The 22,462-nt window shown below is 42.5% G+C and overlaps 1 protein-coding gene across 1 annotated transcript; it reads left to right on the forward strand.

The window, feature by feature from the left end:
* Positions 1 to 16: 16 nt before the first annotated feature.
* LGI2 (leucine rich repeat LGI family member 2) lies at positions 17 to 18,511 on the forward strand (the record flags this gene model as incomplete). The annotated part of the gene is made up of 7 exons (XM_019614922.2): positions 17 to 102; positions 3,765 to 3,836; positions 7,189 to 7,260; positions 7,784 to 7,855; positions 8,854 to 9,023; positions 13,142 to 13,306; positions 15,863 to 18,511. Coding segments are annotated over 7 exons (1,455 nt in total), but the record flags the coding sequence as incomplete, so codon positions are not given.
* Between the last annotated feature and the right edge of the window lie 3,951 nt (positions 18,512 to 22,462).

Below are 22,462 nucleotides of genomic sequence, written 5' to 3' on the forward strand. Positions count from 1 at the left end.
TCAAACGTGGCTTTTCTCTCCCTCCGCCAGGAGCCTGGTGAACGGGACCTTCTCCGAAGTCAAGGACAGGATGTTCTCCCACTTGCCCTCCCTGCAGCTGCTGTAAGTATCGCACTGAAGCATCTCGTTAGCGCCCTGCTCGCCGCTCCTCGATGTAGTTACGGGGGCGCCTTTAGGAGGAGAGGCAGCAGGTAAAGCCACAGCCGGTGCATCTTGATGGCACAGCCGACGTTTGGTAATCCAGGCGTGAGTTTTCTGTATTGCTACAGCATCGTGAACCAGTTCATAAAACGTGTAGTTATGCGCTAAAGGAGAAAAAGTGTTATCTGATGTCCTAAATTCCACTTTGAGTTTCAGCTTAAAGAAGCTGAGGGCAGTGTTTCCCCCTGGAGCCACGTGAGCGCCGTCCCCCCGCTCAGGTTGTGTCCGTGAGCCCAGTTTTGTGTCGGTGACTCCTGCGTCCCTTCGGGACATTGCGGGGCAGTTCAGCGCGGCACGGGACGTGGCTGCTGGGGACAGGAGGATCCCCGTGCCCACCCGAGGAGAGCAGCGTGTGCGCTGCCTGCAGCACGACTGAGGTTTGGCACCTGGCCTCCAGGGCGGCCGGCCCCTCCAGTGCCTCCCAGCGCTCCCTGGTGACCTTGGGTCAGTCCCATGGTTGTGCCCACACTGCAGTCGTGTGCCTGCAGCTCGAGTAGTGTTTCCCGTGGGCTTTCATCCAACTGTCCTGGGAGGCAGGAGTAGGGCAGCACAGAGATATGGGTGCCTGTACAAGCTGCACAACCCCAGCTTGGTACACCTCACCCTGGAGGGACTGGGTTACTCCCAAAGTAAAGGGGTGCTCTGTGGAAAAATACGGTGAGAAGATGTATGGCTTGCCAGAAATAGAGGCTGAGTGCTTGCCACAGAGAAATCAGTTAAAACTGGTCTTGACAAGAGATAATCCCAAAGGGCATCTGGTCATGGAGTGTCCTGGTGCTCCTGTGCTCCCTTGCCTTGTTCTGGAGGGTCTGGCTCACCATCCAGGGAGAGAGACGTCACCTTGTGAAAGACACTGCAAAGAGGTGGGCAAGGTGAGGGATGGAGGCCTGCAGGGCTGGGACTGCCTTCTTGTATGCAGCATTGGTGAGGCCACTGTTCAAGTACTGTGCTCATTTTTGGGCCCCTCACTACAAAGAGGATGTTTTGTTGCTCAAATATGTGCAGAAGAGCAACGAGGCTGGTGAAGGAACTGGAAAACAAGTTATGGGGAATGACTGAGGGAACTGGGGCTGTTGGGTCTGGCAAAGAGGAGATGAGGGGAGACCTCATTGCTCTCTGCAACTATCTCAAAGGAGGGTGCAGCAAGGACTGTGCCAGTCTATTTTTTCTGGTGACAACTGATGAGATGCAAGGAAACGGTCTCAGGTTGTGCCGGGGAGGTTTAGATAGGACATTAGGAAGAATTCTTCACAGAACGGGTGGCCAGGCATTGGAATGGGCAGCACGGGGAGGTGGTAGAGTCGACATCAAATGAAGTGGTTAAGAGATCTGTGAGTGAGGCACTGAAGGATGTGTTTTAACAATGGAACTCGATAGGTCAGGTTGATGGTTGGACTTGGTGATCTTGAGTGTCTTTTCCAACCTAGATGACTGTATGATTGTAAGGCCTGAGGATCTGAGTCTTCACAGGTTCTGGCTCACCTTTGGCCAGGTACCATGAAGGTATTCACTTTCATTAGCACCAGGCAGTGGAGTCTGAGATGAGGTAGTTGGTTAGCTTGAATTTTATGGTGAGAGGATACAGTAAGCAAGAGCAAATAGAGCAATTAACCACTTCATTTCTAAATATAGTTATTCTAATGTATGCTAATGGAAAAATGGCAATTACTGTTGTGCTAACGTTTTCTCTAGTAACCTTTCTCACGTGAAAAACTTGCCTGGGAAAGGAAAGACTGGTGACCTCCAGCCCCCTTTTTGTTGAAAGCACAGATCAGGACTAAAAGCATAGCATGGTCCTACTGTGCCTGCTCCTCAGAGCAATAGAGGATTTACCCCAGAGTGTTTGAGCGTAACCGAAGTCCAAACCAAAGCTTTAGGAGGAGCTCATGACCAGCACAGAGCCCTGGACAGAAGACAGGAGGACTTTGTAGGAAACAGCAGGACCTGTGCTATTTGGAATGGAAAGAGATGAACCTGCAAGTGGTTTGAGAAATATGGTGGGTGTGAAATGGGAGATGGGGAATCTGTTTTGGTTTGGACAGTGGTAGCAGGAGGAGGGAGGAAGAGAGGAAGAGCAGATGAAAGCAGATGAAGGTTACTTCTTCTCATTAGATGTGGTGGATTTCCAGGAGGAAACATTGAGCTAACAGGGGGGAGGATCAGCTGGAGAAAGGCAGAAGTTGCCCTTTTCATTTCTGTTGCAGTGCAAAGGGTTTGTAACCACTACCATCATCATCCCAGCCCCTGACAAATTTTGTTGGTCAGCGTAATTTGGGAGTTCAAACAGAAGAAAAGGAATGATTAAATGATGAAAAATTAAACACTGCATGGAGCACTGTTGTATGTCAGGACTGAATCTTCAGTCACAGTAGCCATGGTGAAGCAGTAATGCAATGATTTCTTTTTGATTGCAGCCTGAATCTTTCTTAGATTTGTACAGAATAATTTAAGAAGTATTTGTCTAGCATTAACATAATAACCCAGGATCACAGGGAAAGTTTGTATTTTGTGTTCATTAGTCTTAAAAACTAATTTTAGTAAAATGCCTAAAACCATACAAAAGGAGGATTAATAAGTTACTGTAGTAAAGCAATTCGTGCAGACATGTTCACTCATAGCTGAAAATTCAGAAGTTTTACTAAAAATGATTTATTTTGAGTAACATTTGATTTTTAGACTGGATGAAAAGTTTTGCTGTTTCTTCAAACGAGACTGCCATCTGTGCCTTGACCGTAGACACTGGAGGTGTCTTGTGCTCCTTTGTGCTCTCATACAGCAAAGAAGGAGCTTTGCTGGCCAAGCTTTTCTGTAGCTTCCTTCTCCCTAACCTCGCTGTCCTGGCTCAGGTGATGGCTGCTCAATGCAGCTCTACCACATTTTGACCCTCAAGTTCCCAGAGGAGGCAATGCAGCACCAGGAGCCCTTCTCCTTGGTGTATGCAGACACAGAGTTATGCTCCCCAGAAACAGCATGGCTTTTTATCTCTGACTGTTCAGGCACGTCTCAGTTTGCAGCTGACAATCGGGTGGTACATAATGGGTGCTTTCCTCCCACACTGCAGATCGAGCTTGGGGCAAGTCCCTTGTGAGCTGAAAACAGGTGAGCCCCAATGCACCAAGACTGCTTAACTGAAAGCTGGTGCTTGTACAAAAGGGCTTACTACTTCTCAAAGCTTGGGAGTAACACTGAGATGGCCTCTGGAAAATTTTCACTGTGGCTTGAGGGTTGTGGGCACCTGCGATCCGCACACAGCAGACTTACTCTGAAAGGACAGCTTGTCCTACTTAGGGGACAAAGCAATCCAGGGCTAGGCTGCATTTAGCCAAGGTGAATGGTGCAGTGAACATATTTCCTGGGGAGTGGTGGACTTTAACTAGCACCGCATTATGCCTTTGATTTTTATTTTTTATAGACCATTCCACAATATTTTATGTGTGCTGCATTGGTGGGGCAGTATGGACTTGTCACTAAGATGGGTTTGGTCACAGTCAATAAACACAACTGGCATAATCCAGTGTGTCAACTTTTAATATGCTTTCCCATTGCCTGCTCTCTGTTTTCAGCTTGCTGAACTCAAACTCCTTTACTATTATACGAGATGATGCCTTCGCTGGTCTCTTCCATCTAGAATACCTGTAAGTTTGGTATTTTTGTATTCACCTGACCGTTATAAATCAAGGTGTTTTGATAAGTTACCAAGACTCCTGCTGTGGAGTCTTACTCTTTACTGTGATTACCAGAAGCAGGGGAGATGGATGATGGATTGATGTTCCATTTCTGTGCAAATGTCCTTTATGGTTGCTCACCATTTTTCAGAGGTTGCAGTGGATTTTTAGTATATGCTGTGAGTGCAAGATGGCTCTGTGTAATTACAGTACACTGAAAAAGCGTTGCGGAGCAAGAGCTTGTCCTGGCTTCACAAAACAGTGCCATCACTTTCAAGGAGTTTGGATCTCAGGAGAGGTGGTGAAGCCTCCCGTGGCCTGCTGACAGCCTGAGGAGGAGTTGCAGGGCGTTGGTGTACTGCCTGGAACAGCCCTGATTACCGTACTGATCTTCTTTCCCCAACTTTTCTCTTCAGCTTTGTCTTTGTTCTGACATTCCATTTAATGTCTGTGGCATTCTTTTTTTTTATATTATAAATAATTACGAATATATGAATATATCAATATATATTTCATATAAGAGAAATTATTGTAATTATTTACATTATTATTTAAATTTATTTTAACTTTCCTTTTCTGAACTTAGTTCACTTCTCCATTGATTTTTACGTTATCTTCATTTCCCGATCTTTTTTGTTTTCTTTTTTTAGGTCACCTTTTTTTCTTTTAAAAAAAGTAGTAGCCCTGGTACCAGGTTGTCCTCACTTCATACTCCAAAGGACTGCCATTTCTCTGTGTTACCGGACACGAGCTGGTATGTTCTAAACTCTGAATATGATCTGAAAGAAAGTTCATCTTTCCACCCACCTTTCTGTGCTGAAAGGTTGCTGTGGAAGACATTTGCCTTTGTCTAAAGGAAGACCAATGCTCATAAAACTGACTCTTGCTAAAGTCCTTCAGGTAAGTAGGATGAAGTCGGGGTGTATTGAGGACTAATGGTCTAATACAGGAGAAGCAGCCAGTGGTAGAATTAGCAGACAAGGAATAGAGGATAATTGTATGTGACTTATGTTGGAATCCACGATTCAACTACATCTAGATTTTTGAGCGAGAGTTATCTAATCATTCTCTTTTACATGTGTCTACAGGAAAAGAAAAAAAAAGTAATTTGCAGAATGCAGGTAAAAAGGAGGAAAAGAAAACCCTGCAAATATTTTTAAGTTGTTTCAGTGATGACTTGCTTAGGCTTTGAAGTGCTGATGAGTCTAAATGGAGCCTTGCCACAACAACATGCACTACAATAGCTGTTTCACTGGTATTTGTGGCCAGACCTCTGTTTGAAAGAAGAGACCTCTGTTCCTCCTCATCTCATTTAAGGGACAATTTCTGTCCCTGGCTGCTAGTTGCAAACCAGGGAATAGAATTAAGACTGGGAAAGCCTTGGAGATTCAATTTCTTTTAATAACAGCCAACTAACTGGTCTCAGTTAATGGTTGTGGTCATCCTCCCAGCTGAGTCCCCAGGGCACTTCCTCTTGCAGCAAATCTCACCTGTGCCTTTTGGGAACTGTACATGAGTCAGTGGCCTTTCTTTTCCTTTTTTTTTTTTCTTTTTTTTTTCTTCCAGCTGTGCAGGTGGTAACATCATTACAATTGTAATAACTCATGTCTCTCAGTTACCAATGATCAGACCTTACAGAGAGGAAGACACTGCAGATGAACACGATCAAGGCTCTTTGCGTACCGAGCAGTTTCCAAATGAAGAGCAGCAGGGGAGCAGCTGCAGCAGATACCTGTATATCCCTTAGCAGGAGTGGCTCTTGTGCTGTGTCACACTGCATTCACAAAGCTGATGATGGTATTTCATGCACCTTTAAATCTACCCAGCTATGTTTGCAGAGTCTGGACAAAAATGTCTGATAAAGGTGGGAGCTTTGCTGGCGTTCCCAGGGAGCAGCCCTTTGAGGCTGGGTTTGGTTGCAAAGGAATCCAGCAAGTTTACTGACTCCCAGCCCAGATTTCCACATCTTGTTGCACTGTGTTCAGTGTTTATTTGCACTGTCTGACAAGCTGGCTGTGTACTGGGTACTGTGTCAGGGAGCACTGTGGCTTTGTGCTCTGTGCATTGAATTCATGTCTCCAAGCTGCCTTGTAACTGAGTGTGGTTGACCCATAACTGACACCCTCCATTCACATGCAGTACTTCATCATCTGCATCCTTCGTGTGCAGTGAAAATGCCAGTCAACTCATGAAGGATTTTGGCTCTGTTCAAACAGAGCTGTTGTCATCTCCTGCATTCCACTGCGGGCTGCAGCCCCTTCTTGACTCGCTCAAGAAATGACATTGACTCACAACATTTTTCCTCTGCCTTCCTGAATGGCAAACAAGGGCCTGTAAAGGGGAAAGAGATACTCTTGTCTCATAAACTGTTTTTGAAGTCAGTATGCAGCTTTCTTCATCCAGATACAGCTGTACCATGCAATATCTTGATGGCCACCTGGCTACAGCCACTTTGCAGAACCGATGGTGTATTTATGGATGTGTCCTCAAATGCTCTAGGTGCAGGATGCTCAAATGTCAGCACTTTTTCTAAGTGCTGACATACAGTCAGGATGAGCAGCATACTCCTGCAATTGATATGTGGCTATCAGTTCTCCCAGCACGCAAGGCTGTGACTTGTGTGTGTTAAGGAACCCTGCAGAGGTGATGTCCTGGCTGGAGAGTACTGGACCATAGCAGCAAGAAGACAAAAGGCTTTCAGCAGAGGTCTTGCCACATAGGCAGACTTTGGGCTTGGAATGCCAGTATATTGCTGGGGTTCATGTGACAGCAGTGACTGCAGCAGAGAGCCTTCTGGTTCTGTGGGTGTGAAGGTGGCACTGCATATGTGCAGCCCTCTGGCTGTGGGCACCACCCCTTCAGTCACGAACTCGCAAGCAGTGTCCATCTGCACCCTGCAGAACCCTGGCATCTCTGTGCTGCCCTGTCATTTCAGTATTTAGGTTGTTGTTGAGGAAGGCAGGACTTGAGCTTTTAAGTCCATCTCAGAAGTCTCTCCTACCCAAGTCTCTTTCCTCATACAACACGTTTCACAAGAATTAAACAACAAATAATGGTTTTTGCTTTGCTCGCTTTGTTTCTCTGCTACCGCATATTTGTGCCACCTGCTCTCCCTTGTGCTACCCACTTCACTTCTTGCAGTACACCAGAGGAAAGGTGACAAGGCAGTGTGACCAACTCCACTGAGACTTCCCTGTCTAAGTCTGAAGGGGCTACGCAGGAGCCTGCAGAGTTTGACGGACATAGGATAAAGCACTGATGGTGCTCATAATGTTACTTAAAGTCTTCTAAAGTACTTTCTTTTTTTTTTTTTTCTGCTTAGATTCATCGAAGGAAACAAAATAGAAACTATATCAAGAAATGCATTTCGTGGCCTTCGAGACCTGACCCACCTGTAAGTTATTTAACACTTAGTAATTTGTACTGGAGTACAGCTCTTCCTTGCAGACAGATGGTTTTCAAGCCAACACCTCTGACTATTGGTAATGTGCCTTCTATAAATTAAGAAGTGACCTTTAAAAAATGCCTGCTCAGGCAGCACTGCAGCACATCCAGCTGCCTGTGCATGCTCGTGCACAGCCCTTGCCTGTGGGTGCTGCCACTGTGGTGTTATGTACTTGTAGTTAACATTCCTCTTTTTCTCTAGCATATTCAGTCATTGATCTCTGTTACATTTCATCCAATATAACAGCTTTATATGTTTTACTCCTGCGTCAGCTTCATATTCTTTGAGGAATCACCATTCTTAAATAAGTATAATGAATGCATGCGTGTTGCGGGTAGTTACTAACAATGCTGGTGACTGGACAGTATCCCATAATGAACATTTTGTAGGTGAGTTCAGACTTAGCAGGTGTCAACAAGATGATATAACAGATGATGTAACAATGATACTAAGCTCTAACTTTCTTTTCTAGTTCTTTGGCAAATAACCATCTGAAAACTCTGCCAAGGGATGTCTTCAGTGATTTAGATTCTCTAATTGAACTGTAAGTAATGAATATCTTTCTGTTGACCTCCTGCTACTATCACTCTGTTGCTCTGTGGTTTAAGTTCTGCATTTGTGTGGTGCTGTGTATGTAAATGTGCACTTTGTTGTTCTGTCTTTTCTCATTTTAATATTATTTACTTGATGGACTTCTCCAAAATGATTGCTGTTTCTCAAATCACTGATTTGAGAAACAAATGTTTTGCATATTTTTTTTTAGTGGAACAGACAATTAATTTTATGACAGCAATTTCTCTGAATAGTTTTTCCTGTTAATGTTGCAAGTATTCCATGAGATTATTTTAGTCGAAGGCATTAATTTACAAATATACTTTTTCATGCTGTTGTAGCATATTGCTGTCTTATTGCCAGTGTTTTCATGGATAGCTATGCTGCTAGTCAGCTTCCCCTGTTTTTGGCCTGGCTCTCTCAACTAAAGATTGTAGGCCACAAGAATTGCCATAGGATTGAAGACCAGGCACGTTAGTAGGGGCATGTTAGTTAAGCTGACTAGACTCCACATCAGGAGTGACTTTAAAAATACTAGCCTCACATCTATATTTACTTCTGCACAGAAGTTATACCAGCAAGACCACCCTGCTCAGGGTGCCTGGGTAGTTCAGTGAAGGAGTGGGATTTGTCTGTGTCAGCAGTAGATGATGGGATGCAGACTTGCAGCAGACAAGCGCTCTGAGGATTTATTGTGCTATAGTCCTAATCCTATGAAAACTTATAAACAGGAGTGACTTTACATGAATCACAGTGCTTTTATTACTAGCATTATACCTAGGCTTATTTCCTAGACTGAAACTTTTTCTAGAGTCAACACTTTGGTGAAGGAGTGTAGATATTAAAAGCACGTTAAGAAGTCTTTTCTCCTCTCATTTCAAAAACATACCAGAGTTACATTTAAGTTCATTATGTCAAGGTGCTAACAGTTCTGTAAATTCATATTGCTATCAACCTTTTCAAATATGTTTATTTTTGTGTGTTTTTTAGAGATTTAAGGGGAAATAAATTTGAGTGTGACTGCAAAGCCAAGTGGTTGTTTTTGTGGTTAAAGATGACAAATTCCACTGTTTCTGATGTCCTGTGTATTGGTCCAGCAGAATATCAGGATAAGAAGTTAAATGATGTGACAAGTTTTGATTATGAATGCACCACTACAGGTATTCAGAATGTACATTTCTAAGCACACTACAAATAGTTAAATATCAGAGGTGTATATTACACTATTTCACCTCTGTGAGCATGACATGGTGGGAGGAGAAAAAAGGGTAACATACAAAGCACTGTGGAATACTAGAACAAGCATAAAATGAGAAAATTACATTTTGAAGCCAAAGTACAGTTTTTACTGAGATTAAGTGATAATGGGAGAAGAGTTGGGAATAGCCATATTCTTAAAGTCTCGATTAGGACTTGCTAGTGACGTAATTTTCATCACAGCATGCATTCTGTTGTATGGAATAAGGCCATATAGTTATGTCAGATGAACTTCCTAAAATCTTTTTTGCTTCACAGAAAGCAATGAAGAGAAGTTCAAATGATTTGGCTGTATCTGCTATCTTTATTCAGAGGACCACAATTTAATATCACCAAATGTGGCAGCAGTACTGCCAGCTGTTCTTTATGGTACTCCATTAAATTGGAGATAAATGTCCAATAATATTCTGAGTACTGTCTTGTTTAGGATCTTGATTTTTATTTTAGGTAATGTAAAGCATGCAGACCGAAGTGAAGAGACACTTGCATGTGGGTATGCTTATATTTCATGACCAGATAGCAGCAGTTGCCTGTATTTAAATGTAGTCACATCATACAACTGAGAATATCAGCTGCAGGTATTGTTTTCATGTTTCATGTATATGATGTCAGCACTTTATTTTTTCTTTTCTATACAGTAATATCAGGGGCATTCAAGTTCTTTCATCTGTCATCAAATCAGTCTTCATCATTAAGAGACAGTAGAGAAATTTTATATTACTAGTAACATAAAACAAAGTTTTGGGACATGATATGAATGGTAATCCAAGGGCAATATTTAAAGGGAAAGAGAATGAATTAAAAATTAAAAAATATGTCAGAAGAGCAGCAGGGATAAAGCATGATAACGTGCCACATAAAAGGATGTCAAATGCAGGTGACCAATGTAGCTTAGAACTTTGCCCAGGTTACTGTGTCTGTAAATCCATGGAGGTGCAGAAATGAGGTGTAAAAGTAAGCTTCATTTCATTTCAATCTAATTTAAGAAATTGCACAGCACTGACAGTATGGGAAAACAAGCCTTACCTTCCTGGTCCTCAGACCTAAATTAACCTCCCTATATTGTGTAATTTCTTTGCGTCTAGATAGCTGACATCTAGATAGGAACTGAAATGGCTACAGGCTAAATTAATCCATAAAGTTAGTCTCTTTGTCTGCTATAAATGAAATTTCACTGAGCAAAAGTGTAACATCACGTGCTGTAGATTTTGCTGGGAAGCTAAGGTGTTATGTGGTGCAAGGATTGCACAGCAAATGTTTTTATTCAAAGGCCACCTGTGTTCTAGCCGTGGGCATATGGATATAACATACTCTTCAGATACTAAAAGATGTTTTCCAACCAAACAAGGACACTGTGCCTAACCTGTTTGGCCTGGGAGCAGACAGCAACCTGGAGCTTAGGTCTGTAGCAAAGGCGTAGGAGCAGTGGGGCCTCAGCATCCTTACAGAGCATCTGAGAGGGATAGCATTCATATAACAGACTATCAAATAGAGTATACATGTAAGTCTTCAGGACTGTGTCATCTCAGACAGCATCATGTTCCATGCATTGAACCAGTGGCTACCTTGCTCCGAGCTGCAGCCCTGCAGTGGACTTGCTGGTGGCCTATGGTGTTTGACCACAACTGCCTTTTCCTTCTCTGCCCTTGCTTCCTCCAGATCTGGAGGGAGACAAAATGTGCCCACATTCATTCCCTGAGGACTGGTGTGTTCAGCATGACTGGGTGTAGGACGTGGTAATGAAGGAGTTTGCTTGATGAAGAGTTTTCTCGTCAGCTCCATTGGCTCATTGCATCTGCTGAACTGATGCAGTGGTGACAGAAAGGGAGATATAAAGACATGCTGCCAAATTAAAGAAAATCCAGAGAATGAAATACTTGGTCACTTACTGTGAAAATTACTGGCAGTGCCTGTGACCTGTACTTCTAACTCTTTCAGTTGTACCATCTTGTCTTTCCCATTTCCCACAGCTTGCATCATGAAACAGGTTAATCCATTTCACTTTGGGTTTTTTGTTTGTTTGTTTGTTTTTATTTCTCCTACAACTATATCCAGCGGCACTGTGGTTTGGTTATAAGCCCCTGAGGGATGTACTTACTTTCAGGAGACTTGAAAACAGTTACCTTTAAGGTAACTTTAAGGCCTAAATTTTTGCCTTTAAGGCCTAAATTTTTGGCAAGCCTGATGTATCAACATCTCTTTAGTGTGTAACTATGTTCCACATTAGTCTGGTATTTATGGCTTGGTTTACTATTTTTTCTTGATTGTGTTTGGTTTAGTTACCCATTTTTAGTCATCCAGTGACATAAAGAGCCCGATGACAGGTACAAGTAAAAATAGCAGTGTTAACACTGAATCATTTCTGAACAAGCAACGGATTTTAACTCACAAACTGGTCTGTTTTAATTTGCAGATTTTCTCAAAGTGCTTCAAAACTGTTGAAATATCTTTTTCAGTATTAGAGCTATGCTTCTTTCCCCTCAAGATTTTAAAAATATTTCAATTTTCTGTGACTACATCTGTTTCTGTTCCATCCTTTGCTACCTCTTATGATTTATCACTTACTTCTACTTTCTGCAAAATTTGTTGTTGATCTTCCCCAGTCTTTTTGTTTTCCAGTGGAAATGAAGGTACCTTTCTTGTTTTCCTATTTGCACTGCTGTGTCAATCCCATGATCTGTCTGTAGCAGTCCCCCAAAGAATAGTGACTGTTGTTTCTGTTGCAGCTCTGGAACCTGTTGTGTTTGCGTGATGGTTGTCATCTGTCTTTGTTCTCCAGAAGTGTAACTCCTCAAGAGCAAAAGCTTTCATGCATGCAGAGAGAAAGAGTTCTTAATTGAAAAACGAGTATTTCTTAACATGCCAGACTGAGGGACCGGAGTGAGGACTTGATTAGAATTTCACCAAAATCCCTGAATGCTCAGGGCCTTCAAAAGTAGGAGTGAATGGTGGAAGCATGTAGCAAATGAAACTTGAAGCAGGGCAGTGTCTGGTTCTCCAGAGAAACTCTGTGTTAGTGGAATATTCATTTCCTTTTCTGAATGCTTATATCTACACATAAATTCCATGCAGGTCTTCTGGTACCTCCTAGACCAAAGCACCTTATAAGTGCTGGCTTTTCTTTGTCAACTCTGCTATATTTATTTCTTTTTCTGATAATGATGACTTCGCCAAGCTATTAGGCCAAATATAAAATTCAGGGTTTCCTTTTTTTGCCCCAGACTGGCTCTGTGCTGACTACTGACTTAGCTCAATGTGAATTTTAGGACTAAATCTGCAGGCACTTGGCTTTTGAGCAAAAATCTTGAACTTTGCACTGGTCTTTACAGGTTGCTCCAACTCCTCAGTCTTAGTATTTAGATTAAGTTTTCCACTGGATAGTAATTTGAAGGTTGGTTGTATTTTATGCTTAAACTACTTTACAATGCCCCATAAAACGCTACGTTAACTGAGATTTTGATTACACCATTTTATCTATCGTCTAGCCAAAATGGGGTTATCCCCAGGCAAACTTCAGATATTATTTCACTTTCTGCCTGGTTTAGCGTAACACAAATTGCTAGTGATTAAATTTGCATGTCTTAAGAAGTTATTGGACTTCAGCTGGAAGTTGCTGGCTCTCAGCTTGAAAGTGATTCTACCAAGGCCATTTGACTTGATGGGAAAGCAACTTCCAGCTGTGGGGAAAGGGTCTTCTCTTTGACAGCATGTGACTGTTTGAATGTATCCTGATTTCAAGGCTACCAGCCAGCCTAGCTGGAAAATTGAAATTCTGACATTATTTACCTGTTTGATGTCCTTTATGTCCTTTACAACTCTATTTCCAGAGGACAGTTTAGGGATGCTTAAAGCAAGAAGACGCTTTCCCCTGTTCTGCATGGCTAACATGAGCACTGACACTTCCATCTTAGGCTTATATAGAATTCAGAATATATCACTCATTTGCTGTTTGTAATCAGCAACTACTTACTTTGCATTTTCAGCAAGAATGTATCCTAACTGTTGTAATGTACTTTTTTAGATTTTGTTGTTCACCAGATTTTGCCCTACCAGTCAGTGTCAGTGGATACATTCAACTCTAAAAATGATGTATTTGTAGCCATTGCACAGCCCAGCATGGAGAACTGCATGGTGCTCGAGTGGGATCATATTGAAATGAATTTCAGGAGTTATGACAACATCACAGGTAATTAACTCTGGGATTCTACGTGTTGATGAACTATTGGCAATTCACAAAGAAGGTGAGATTCATAGATGGGAGCAGTTAGTTTTCATCCTACGTCAATGTTGAAATTAGCCAATTAAAGTGTGCAATATTTGGACGTGAATGAGTAGTCCACCTTGTTCTTACATGCATGTTTAACCTTGCTGTAGCACACAGACTAGGCTTTTTCAGTCTGAGCTTGTAAATTGTTCTGACGCACAACTACTTCCTGTGAATGGAACATGATGGCCCAGCTCAGATACTCGCTGCCTGAATCACACTGTAACTTAAAGGATAGGTTAAGGGAGCCCTTGCTGTTACCAAGTACATGCAAAAAGAAAAGAAGATAAAAATATTCTACTGCATGTAGAAGGAAATGGGTCTGAAGGGTGCATTAGACAGGCTAGGCTTATTTCATAGCTGAAGAGAACATAGATATATCAAAACCATGGCTGTTAATTTAACAACTGTATTGAAAAGCCTCCATGTTTTACAAAAACGCTGAATTTGCATGAATTTGGCCAGATTACTTACCAAACAAAAAACCAGTGTTGATGTCTGGTTACTTTCTAATGCTAACAACCATTCTGTTCGAATGACGCTGGCAGTGCTGTATGGAGCTCAGTCACAGAATCGCAGAATGACTGATATGGGAAGGGACACCTGGTTCATCTGGTGCAGTTCCCTGCTCAAGTAGGGCCACCTAAAGCATGCTGCTCAGGAGAACTGTCTGCAGCAGGAACAGAGTCTTTAGATCTTGGTCATACAGCATTCTCTTTCCCTCCTATTTCAGCCTGTTGGTTCTGAAAACTTAAGGGCTAAATTTATCCATGGACCATCCTTCTCTTCTGTTCTTTGCTTTGTTAATTGATTATTTTTTCACTTTCAAGTTTTGGAAGCAGAGTATACTGTGTTCTCATCTGGTGTTCTGAGGTGTCTGCAAAGACAGCAAACACAATCTTGTTCAGGCCAGCTGTGTGTCACTTGGGAAAGTTAACAACATTCTACTTCTGTGTCAGGAAATTTTGGAAATGAAAAAAAATTGCATTCTTAGGTTTTCATTGTGTTTTGGTAGATCAAGGGCAAATAAATACCAGTGAATTTAATTAAGAAGTAGATAGGCCAAAGGTAGCTAACAGAGCTCTAGAAGAGCTCTGGAAACGAAGCTGAGAGTCATTTCCAAAGTTCATCTTCCTGTGAATGATGTAGTTAGAAGACATTTCTCCTCAGGACTTTTTCCCTACCTCCATACCCAGAACATGCGTCAAAACTCGTTTCTGAAATGACTCTCCTGCATTCCTAGGAGGCCCCAGATTAAGCTCTGTACTCTGAAATGTAAGTGAGCTGGAAAGCTCAAGCATTCATAGAGCCTTTTGTGGAGCCTAAGGAGCATTTGCAGGGCTCAGGAGCAAGCTATCCACTCTGTGGGCAGTTTTGCTACTAGCTATACGCTAATCTGCGTTTAGCCCTTTATAGCATGGGCTCATGGCTCTAAACCAGTTGTTGAGATTGTGTTTATACTCAGCATGTAGAGAAATAGATGCTGCTATTCACTCCTAAAGGAGATATCTACAGGCTAGGTAAAATCTTTGCTAGGGTATTCTTCGACTAAATTAGACCAGAAAGAGACTGGATGGTCAGCTCAAGTATTCCTGTCTACACTGCAGATATCTTATGGAATTCAAGATGAATCCTACCCCTCCAGCATTATTGGCTCTGGAAGGATGATAGTTCATCACAGGCCAGCTGTAAAACAGCAGTGGGTAGGGGTCATCTATGGTGTCAATACGAGTCTGTTGAAATGACTGCAGCAGAGCAAGTACAGAGGAGTCTGTGCAGATGTGGTTCTACATAAACTGTGTTTCAGAGAAGACTTCCTTTGCTGCAACAGATCATTTCATATAGTTTGGCTATTACCTTTTAGTGTAGATTTTGTCTAGTGACTTGAGATTATAAAATTGATCATAGCTGCAGTAGTCCTAAATATTCTGAGTTTAACATAATCTAAAATTTCAGGAATACTTAAATACTTATAAATCTAACCCTGTTGTTTGTTCTTTTTCATCTTGCTGTCAGGGGCTATATCCACAATATTTCTACTTTCAGTAGCAAAAAGCTGGCTGTGACTCTTCAAGAAAAACAGAATATATTTCATTTTTCTGGTTAAACCAGAAATACAGATATCTCATGAATAAAAGAATTTCAAGATCTTGCTGAGTCAAGAGATAACTTGTTATTTTGAGTAATAAAAACTGGATCAAGTAATTGTTTTGGATAATAGGGAGTACATATTTGGACAGAGAAAAAAACGTATTTTAGATAAAGAGGAACTTGCACACCTTGAGAGGTGTGATTTGAAGTCATCTGTCCGGTTGCTGGTGGGGAGGAAGCAAGAAAAGAAGCTCAGAGAGTGCATAGCAAAAGACAGATTATGAGATGAAGGTTTAGAAGAGCGAAGGTTGATATGGTGATGTCTCTGTGGCTTAAAGGGTGCTTTGTACTGTACTAACATGTGCTTCTCTTTTCTTTGGACATTAGGTCAGTCCATAGTGGGATGCAAAGCCATTCTTGTTGGTGACCAAGTCTTTGTGGTGGTGGCACAGCTCTTTGGTGGCTCACACATTTACAAGTATGATGAGAGCTGGACAAAGTTTGTCAAATTCCAGGATATTGAAGTATCTCGCATTTCCAAGCCAAATGATATAGAGCTTTTTGAGATAGACAGTGAAATGTTTTTTGTCATAGCAGATAGCTCCAAAGCAGGTTTGTCAACAGTGTACAAGTGGAATAACAAAGGATTTTACTCGTACCAGTCCCTTCATGAGTGGTTCAGGGACACCGATGCTGAGTTTCTTGATATAGATGGGAAATCGCATTTGATCCTCTCTAGCCGCTCACAGGTTCCCATTATACTCCAGTGGAACAAAGCTTCAAAGAAGTTTGTCCCGCATGGTGAAATCCCCAACATGGAAGATGTCCTCGCTGTGAAGAGTTTCAGGATGCAAAACAACTTGTACATAACACTCACAAGATTCATTGGGGACTCCAGAGTTATGAAATGGAATAGCAAACAGTTTGTGGAGATTCAGGCTCTTCCATCCCGAGGAGCCATGACGCTGCAGCCTTTCTCCTTTAAGAATAATTACTACCTAGCCCTGGGAAGCGACTATACCTTCTCCCAGATATACCAGTGGGATGGTGAAAAAAAGCTCTTTAGGCTTTTTAAAGAAATCTATGTGCAAGCACCACGTTCTTTCACAGCTGTGTCAACGGATCGAAGAGATTTTTTCTTTGCCTCTAGTTTTAAAGGAAACACACAAATATTTGAACATATAATCATTGACTTGAGTTTATGAAAAGCTGCTGGAATGAAATTCCTGTAGAATGACATTTATATACAAGCAAAACAGAGACCTTTCCAAGAACAGGGTGCACCTATGGAGTATGATGACATTTTGTGAACTTTTAAAACTTGCATATTAATCAGGGAGTGCATTTACTTGATTGCTGCATGACATGTCTGTTTTATATTTTTTCAAAGACACTTTGCAACCTGCAGCCATTCAGAGGAGAGTGCAGTGCATTAGCATTAATTTTGATATCTTAGAAAATGATCTGAATTCTATCCAGGAAAATACTGTAAATTGAGTATCTCATAGAGAAAGGGGCAAGGAAGCTGTACCATTTCTGTGCCAAAGCACAGAAATGCTTTTGAGTCTTAAACTAACATCTCAGTTAAAGGTTTTAAGATTAGAGGCAGTTCTTTATGGTTGCTGATGAATTGTAAAAGCAAATGGCAACATTCCAGAACGTGTTTTATTCTGGTTACTTGAGCCCTATTCGCAAAATCTGTGTCTATTTGTGTTTATAACAAGACCAGGAGGTTTTAACTCACTGCAGATGAGGCAGAAAGTCAAATCTGTTACTATCTTTCTTTTCTTAATCACTGTTTCAGCAATAAATTGTGCGTAGCAAATAGCTCAGCCCAGAGTACTTGGATGGCCAGGAAATAAAGGTATGTCACTTCCAGACTGTGTGATCTTAGTAAGTTAATATAGACAGAAAGTAACAGAGGTCTGGTGTGTGCCATGAATGAAAAGACGCAGATTGAGTCCACTTTGTGTACTAATAGGCATTCCAGAATGACCTAGCTCACACTCTTCTTGATGGTTCCAATAGACTCAGGGGTGTATTAGCAAGGAGATCAGTTGACTTATTCTTCCATGAGACACAGCTTAAACTGAGTCTGTAACATACATTCATGTTCTCCATGCTGCAGCTCATCCCTGTGCAGTGAGATGATTTATTCTCTAGAGCTCTTCCTCCAGCAAAGCTCACAAGCAATAAGTTCAGGTTTCATTCATCACAAGCTGTATCTGGGGAGTCCTTCTGGCCGAGGACCAGATATGACTTCACTATCACCAAATCTTTTGAAACCAGGGCAACTGGAGCTGTTCCAAGCTAGAGTGTTTTCTGCCTCCAAGATGAAGAGTTTCTTCTTGGTGACTCCAGGCTTTTGCCAGGTTGCCATGCTTCTGGAGGTCTTGCAGGTTAAACAGTAGGATGTGAACGAACCACATTGCTTTGGTTTTTTGGGTGGCTACAGACTAAGGCATTCATTCATCTTAAATAAAGCAGTCCTGGTGTGCACTGAGCCTCTGTCGGGATAGCAGCTGGCATCTGTTTTCCCGGAAAGGCTCTCTAATGTACTAACCACACAGCTGTACACAGAGGCTTTTTCTTTTTTCCATGTATAGATTATGCTTCTTTATGTTTTCATGTCGTGTAGCTTATCAAGTTATTTTCTCATGGATTTTGCTGCTGCATTTCTGCCTTGGTGCAAAAGAAGCAGAGCAAACAAAGCTTTCCTTTGTTCTTCCATATTTGAGAGCATCTCACCATCTCTGCTGTGTGAGCTTCACGTTTTTGCCTTGGATGTGTGAACATGGTTTACTACCAAAACCAGAGATGTTCTCACAGGTTTTCCCATGTCCAGGTTGAACAGTGCTGCAGATGAGGATTGTGCTGAAGGGCTCCCACGTGAAGTCACAACCAAACAGTGACTGGGATATCACAGCCTTCTCCAAGTTTTGCTGTGCTACACTGAAATAAAGTGTTATTATTGGCCTGTCAGAGATATAATTCATTTTATTCTGTTTTTAAATTACATGTTATTTTCTTCCTGTACAGTTGGTCATTTTGTTTTTATTTTTAATTGCATGGGCAATATCACCCATACAGCCTCTGAGGCACTGATTGGTGCTCTGCACTCCAAGTTCTAGCAACACCTCTCTTAGGATCAAACTAACAAAGCCACAAAAGTAAGAAATAGTTCACATGAACAAAACTTCTTACCATTTTCCTCATTAGCTCTTAAAAGCCTCTCTTCATACAGCCAGTACGACTGGCAAGCACTTCAAGTTGTGTTGTAGGAAGGCATTTTTTCTTTCCTGTCTAACGTGTTTAAATACAGTCACGTATTCTGGTGAGGAGGGGCACTTCTCAGCACTTTCTTTTAGGGCTCACTGCTAGTGCTATGCACTCATTGATGGCACTCATCCAAGAGCTAAAAGCTGGCTTAGAGAAATTGGATCTTGATATTTTCTATTTGAGGGGAAGCAAGAGGATGGTGAGAAAGTGCTTTTGTATCCAATACCAGGAGATTGTACTGTTGTGAGGAAGTCCAGGGGATTTGAGACTCGGCTATCAAGTTGAATTAAATTAAAATGGTCTCCACAGAGACGGGCTTAATAAAGAGGATGAAGTGATCAGCGGGAGCCTGGCTCGTTCGCATGGGACTAGGAGAAGAAAGTGGGGGAAATGAATGCTGCGGGCAGGCTGCCATGGGTGTGAGGGGCTCTGCTGGGGCTTGGGGAGCTGGGCTCAGCATCACGCTTCAGGACAGAGCAGGAGCTGTGCTACCTGTGCTGCTGGGTTAGTGCACAGAGTGAGGAGAAGATCCAGAGAGAGGATGGAACAGCACCAGTTGGTGGGAAAAAGGGGTCAGGGTAAATTCCTCAGGGCTTAACAGCATCTCATAGACTCGCTCTGCTCTTCCTGCTCCCAGGGTGAAGCAACCAAGCACCTAAATTCTGCCTTTCCAAATGCAACAACGGTTCTGTCCCCTGTATTCCGTAAAGCAATTGTTGCAAGTAGTGAATAATCTATGCGTATCCAGAATGGACTGCAGCTGTGAGAAAATCTCATGTGAGACAGGATGGCAGAACATCCCGCTGGTAACTTTTGACGTGTTCTAAAATACACACAATTCTGTAAAGAGCAGTAGTTGCTGTCAGCATGGGTTTAATGCAGTGTGCTAGCTGCAGTGGGAGCACATGAAGGCTGTGTACGCATTCGGCTCTTTTTAGTAAAGAGGTGATGTACTCCGTGCTACTGACATGTATGTACTCTTTAATCCATGAATAAAATGTAGTTACTGAGACTGACGGGGCTGTGCCGTCTTTGTTAAGCGTCCCTGAGTTGAGGTCGGGCACTCAGGACGGGCCCCGGCCGGATGCCAGCAGCCCGGGCCTTTCGTGAGCGGTGTGAGGGCCTGAGAGCCCGGGAGGAATGAAGTTGTCCTCTGCTCTCAGCTCTGCTCTTAGCTCTGCTCTTAGCCGAAGTTTCTGTGCCAGGCTAAGTCGGACGTGCATCCCCGGCCCGTGGTTTCCCCGCTGGCTCTTTCCTTACACCCCCTCTAGTGTTGCCGTGTGTGCACTGCAGCTGCTGCAGAGTCCCGCCGTTCGCATTGGAGGCATTTTTTTCCTTTCATCTTTTTTCCTCACCGCAGACACAAGAGATCCTCGTTTTCAAAACGTAAGATCCTTAACCAGGTTTCTTAAATGCGGAGTGGATGGGCACCAAACACTGAAATTAATCCACAGACTTTCACGTCTTTACTGTGGGGTCTCTGAAAATTGATTAAATTTTATGCAGTCATCAGCATTTACTTTGACACTGAAAAATAAATATAGATGTACCAACAGTGAATGCATGTTATTTCAAGCAATCCTTGAGCACAATCACTGATCAAGTCACTAATAATGCAAGGAATCACTCTTTTTCTTTCCCCTTCCTCCTCCAGCAGCAGCACCATTCTCTGTGGCTAATTTACAGCCTGCACAACCAAGCGGGGCTTGCGTACCACGATGGGATGCAATTGCTCCAGGATTGGTTTCTCCCTTTTGGGTATTCCATCTCTTTGTGAGTCAGTGGTCTTTGTGCATGCTTCACTGAAATGTCTAGCCATGGTCTAAACATCAGCTGCAAGTCAGTTTCTGTTCATCTTTGAAAGTCACCTGTACTACCTTCCCCTATATGCGATTGCCACTCTTGCCACAGAGCCTTGAGCTGATCTGCGGTGGTGTTTGGCAAAACTTCGTCTGGGAACTTCTGCCTGTGGGCAACTGCCTACACGGCAAGTTGGCCATGGTTCTGTGCAGAAGCGCACACAGTAAAATCAAAGGCAAACATCCTGACATCTCAGATCTGTGAAGAAAACATTGAAAGGAAGCTTTAGGAGCTGCTCGGAGTCACACTGCAAACATTCACAGAGGGCTGTGATGCAATGTGACAGGTCAGCGAGGAAAGGGCTTCTTAGAGTCTGTAGGATGTGTTGAGAGAGAAGGGATGGGTCTTGGAATGAGAGATTTCTGTGGGCATCTCCTTATTCCAGTTTTGCTGCTTCAATCAAATGGCTTGCTTGCTGTTTGGTGGAAAGCAAGGAAAACAGGTAGCAGGAGTTTAATGTAAGTAAATACTGGAACAGGGACGAGAAAACCAGAGATGGTGAGGCTGCAGACAAATGCTAGAGGAAAACAAATCACATTTGCTAAGCACTGAGATATATCAATGTGAGATCAGGGAGAACAAAAAGAATGTATGCTTCTAAATAAAGGAAAGGAATAGAAATGACAGAATTTGAAGTGTCTGTTTAATTGCTTTATAGACAAAGTATCTAAATGCATTTCCAAGGTCACTCAGAGAATGCAATCCACATCATTTTCCCTTTCAGAGTCACCCTAGTTTATGCTTAATTAAACTATGCAAGCTCTGCACACTCTAGAAAATGCCCTTTTTATTACATTGTAGGTAATTTGCATTTCTGAAGGGCATTTGGGAACCATGACATCATCAGGATGAAAGGCTTCTGGTAGCGTTGCTCCCATTCTTATTCATTTGCAATTGTTGATTTTTATTCCAAAGTCCATTTCTATTTCCTGCCTGGACATCAGCTCTGGATTGTACAAGAATGCTCATTTTCTGACTTCAGTGGCTGCTTCAGTTCTTCTGACTCAGCAGACCCGGGGCAATGACTTGTCCCCCAGCTGCAGGCCTGCCCTGCCAATTACTTCCCCATTTTCTTCTGGTGAATGAAAGGGCGGTGGGTCATGAAATACTCATCACCCATGGCTGCTGGGGTCAGCATGGAGCTGGCAGGTGGAAGGAAGCAGCAATACTGCTCGCTATGTGCTGATTACTCTCTTCTGTTTCTTTCTCTTCTAGTTTTGCCAGTGTGGCATGTGGTTTTGCCAGAGTTTAATAGAAAGCAAAGTGCCAATGAGAACAGGATGGTGAAGATTTACTTAGGATGCTTCTCAGAGCAAGCTAGAATTAGAAAGGGGAAATAAAATTAAATCAGCAAATCTGCTTAATGATATTTTCCAAACTCTATAGCCCAGGGGTCTCTTTGGATCCCAGCTCCTCTCAGCTCTTGCTGACAGCATTTTCTGACTCTGTTTTTCTACCATTAGCATCTGGGGAGAAAACGACAGGACTTTCATTTTGGAGGAAAGCTCATTGCAATTATCTGCACCTCTGTCACCTGGGGATCTGATTATGTTGCTGGGGTTGCACCTTGAAATCATTACAATTAAGACTTAATGAAGTGAGTAACTACTGAGTCCTGCAGTTACTCCCCACCAATGTATTGCACCTGCCTCCATCGTATGAAGAGCAACCACCTGATTTTTATGATTTTTAAGAAAGGAGCCTCCTGCTTGAAGTTTGTCCTGCAAAATCTTAAAATATTGGGGTTCTGTGAGCTACTTTTCTTCCCTATCTCTGTGCAGACCTGGTGAGCTTGGAGCAAATTGCTGGCTGAAGATGGGTGTGGGTTGGAGGGAGCAGGGGAGAATA

The sequence above is a fragment of the Meleagris gallopavo genome, chromosome 4 (assembly GCF_000146605.3).
Source record: "Meleagris gallopavo isolate NT-WF06-2002-E0010 breed Aviagen turkey brand Nicholas breeding stock chromosome 4, Turkey_5.1, whole genome shotgun sequence".
Lineage (NCBI taxonomy): Eukaryota > Metazoa > Chordata > Aves > Galliformes > Phasianidae > Meleagris > Meleagris gallopavo.